Here is a 2,279-nt window from a genome sequence, read left to right as displayed (position 1 = left end):
AGGGCAACTAAGCCTGTGCGCCACAACTACTGAGCCCTCACACCACGACTAGAGAGAAGCCCGTGTGCCACGACGAAAGATCCCACATGCTGCAACTAAAACCCGATGCAGCCATAAATAAATAAATAAATATTTAAGGGAAAAAAAAAGAGTTTGTGACCCCTGCTCTGAAGAAGCCCCATGTCCACGCATGACCCAGGGCCATGTTCGCCAGGGTAGGGATTTGAGGCTCTCAGGCCTAGAAGCACTTTCAATGCCTTTGGTCTGATATTCTGGGATTCTCTAGGTCCAACAGCAGCAGAAATGCCAGAAGCTGGCATAATCTGTGGGGGAACAGGAAGTTCTGCCTGGGGGTGGGGTGGGGGGAATGCATGTCCATCTCAGACCAGGTTTGCAAAAGGGTGAAAGAGAGAATACTACTAGCTCTCTGTCTGACAAGCTGATTTTGGTGGTCCCAGGGAATGGGGACAGAATCCCTGGTGCAGTGGGAAAAACTGGTATCCCTGGCCCCCTGAACTAGGTCCTTCCCCTGGGGGGTTAAGAACCCCACAGCCATGGGAGACAAGATCCCCCATATGGTTGCTATGGTGTTTGTGATGCCAAATAAACCTGTGTACCTGGAGGAAGAGGCAAGACAGGAAATACCTTTTAATGACTTGTGCCAGGAGTCAGCTTCCCGCGGCTGCCCCCTCGCCCTTGGGCCTGGTCACCGTGAGCTGGGGGGCAGAGGTGGGACTTAGCTTGTGGCTGACTCTCTAACTCCTAGCTGGAGTTTGGCACAGAATGTACGCTCACTACTTGTTCAGTGAGTGACTTACTGAGGACCTGAAGTCATTCTCGATTTCTTCCTCTCCATCGTCATTCAATCCCTCATTCCTGTCAATTCTTCCCTGAATGCCCCGGACTGACCTTGCTATTTATTGCATGGGAAGCAGTCTGGGTAGGGGTTAAGAGCACGGGCTCTGAAGTTGAGTTTTCTGGACTTGAATCTTGGCTCCTCCACCTAACTAAGCTGCAAGGAGGCCTCAGGAAAGTCTTCTTCTCTCCAAGCCTCCAGGCTTTTGCTAATATGTTTCCCTTTGCCAAGAATGCCCTCTCCTACCACTCCCTGCCTGGTGCGTGGAAACCATTCTCATCCTCCGAGGTCCAGCCCACTGGTCAGTCTTTCTGAAGGCTGCCCTGAGTCCCTGGGCAGAAAGCATCTCTCTCCTGCTCTAAAAGCTGTTGTTCAGACTCTCTAAACTAGCAGTTGTGATATGGTAATAACCTATGTCGCATTCATCAGTGTATTCACTCTTTTTTTTTTTTTTTTTTTTGCTTTTTTAAACTGCTTTATTAACGTCACAATATATAAAGAACATCTCTCCATGCAATAGGTAAAACTCTCCTGCTGACAGAAACTTACAGATTGGGTCAGAAACACAACATTCAATTAGAAGCTGGTAATAGGAGACCCACAAGAAACAATTAACACCAAAAGGTTTACAACAAAGGTACGTCACAAACATGTAAGTTTAGGAAGCAGGTGTGTCTCCCTACTAACTTCAGGGAAAACATCAGGATTCAAGGCATAAGGCAAAACTCATCATGATGGTCATGGTGAGGGGGGTCAGTGCTAACTGCCCGCAGACTATGACTCAACTGCTTTTCCCTCAGCTTTTCCATCAGCTGCCTCACCTCCTCCCCAATCCTTTCCATATTCTCTTCTCTCATCCTTGCCTGTGGTTCTTCAAGCCTCTGAGTCATGTCCCATCTATACTGCAAGATGGGCTGCCTAACACGGAACCTCCTACGATTTCCTCTAGGTACACAATATTCACCAGCTTCCAAAGGGAGGGCGAAAGGCTCTCCTTTATTAGCATCCTGCCCCTTTTCATCCTTGTTTTCATTCTCCTGGTTGGCATTTTCCATGTAGAGATTTTTTACTGCTTGTTCCTCTTTGGATGCCATTGCTCCTGGGCCTATCCTCGCTGTCTCCTGCTCCTCCCGATTCTTGCTGCAAGTGCGCCGCCGCGACACTTCGACTCGCAGACCTGCTGCCCCCACGCCTCTTACTCTTGGGGGTCGACCTCGGCCCGCATTCCCTCAGGGCCACCGGGAGCAGGGACCTCCCCCTGCCCCCCGTGTCACTTGTCCAAGCACCGGCTTGGGCCCCGACGCTCTCCTTTCTTTGTGTGTTCCTCTCACTCATTTTTTAAAGCAAGTATTATTAAACACCTACTATGTGCCAGGCACTGTTCTACATACTGGGGAACGAGAGCAACAAAACCTCTGCCCCC

At 49.7% G+C, this 2,279-nt stretch overlaps 1 protein-coding gene across 1 annotated transcript; it reads right to left on the bottom strand.

Annotated features, from left to right (window-relative positions):
• Window positions 1-1,507: 1,507 nt before the first annotated feature.
• LOC103016034 (protein BEX1) lies at window positions 1,508-2,045 on the bottom strand. Its single transcript, XM_007175105.2, has one exon. It carries the CDS (start codon window positions 1,948-1,950, stop codon window positions 1,564-1,566), a length of 387 nt encoding a protein of 128 aa, XP_007175167.2. The 5' UTR covers window positions 1,951-2,045; the 3' UTR covers window positions 1,508-1,563.
• Window positions 2,046-2,279: the final 234 nt, after the last annotated feature.

This window comes from Balaenoptera acutorostrata, chromosome 1 (genome assembly GCF_949987535.1).
Source record: "Balaenoptera acutorostrata chromosome 1, mBalAcu1.1, whole genome shotgun sequence".
In the NCBI taxonomy this organism is placed as follows: domain Eukaryota; kingdom Metazoa; phylum Chordata; class Mammalia; order Artiodactyla; family Balaenopteridae; genus Balaenoptera; species Balaenoptera acutorostrata.
The sequence above is the reverse complement of the archived record's forward strand: the minus strand, read 5'-3'. Positions and strand labels throughout refer to the sequence as shown.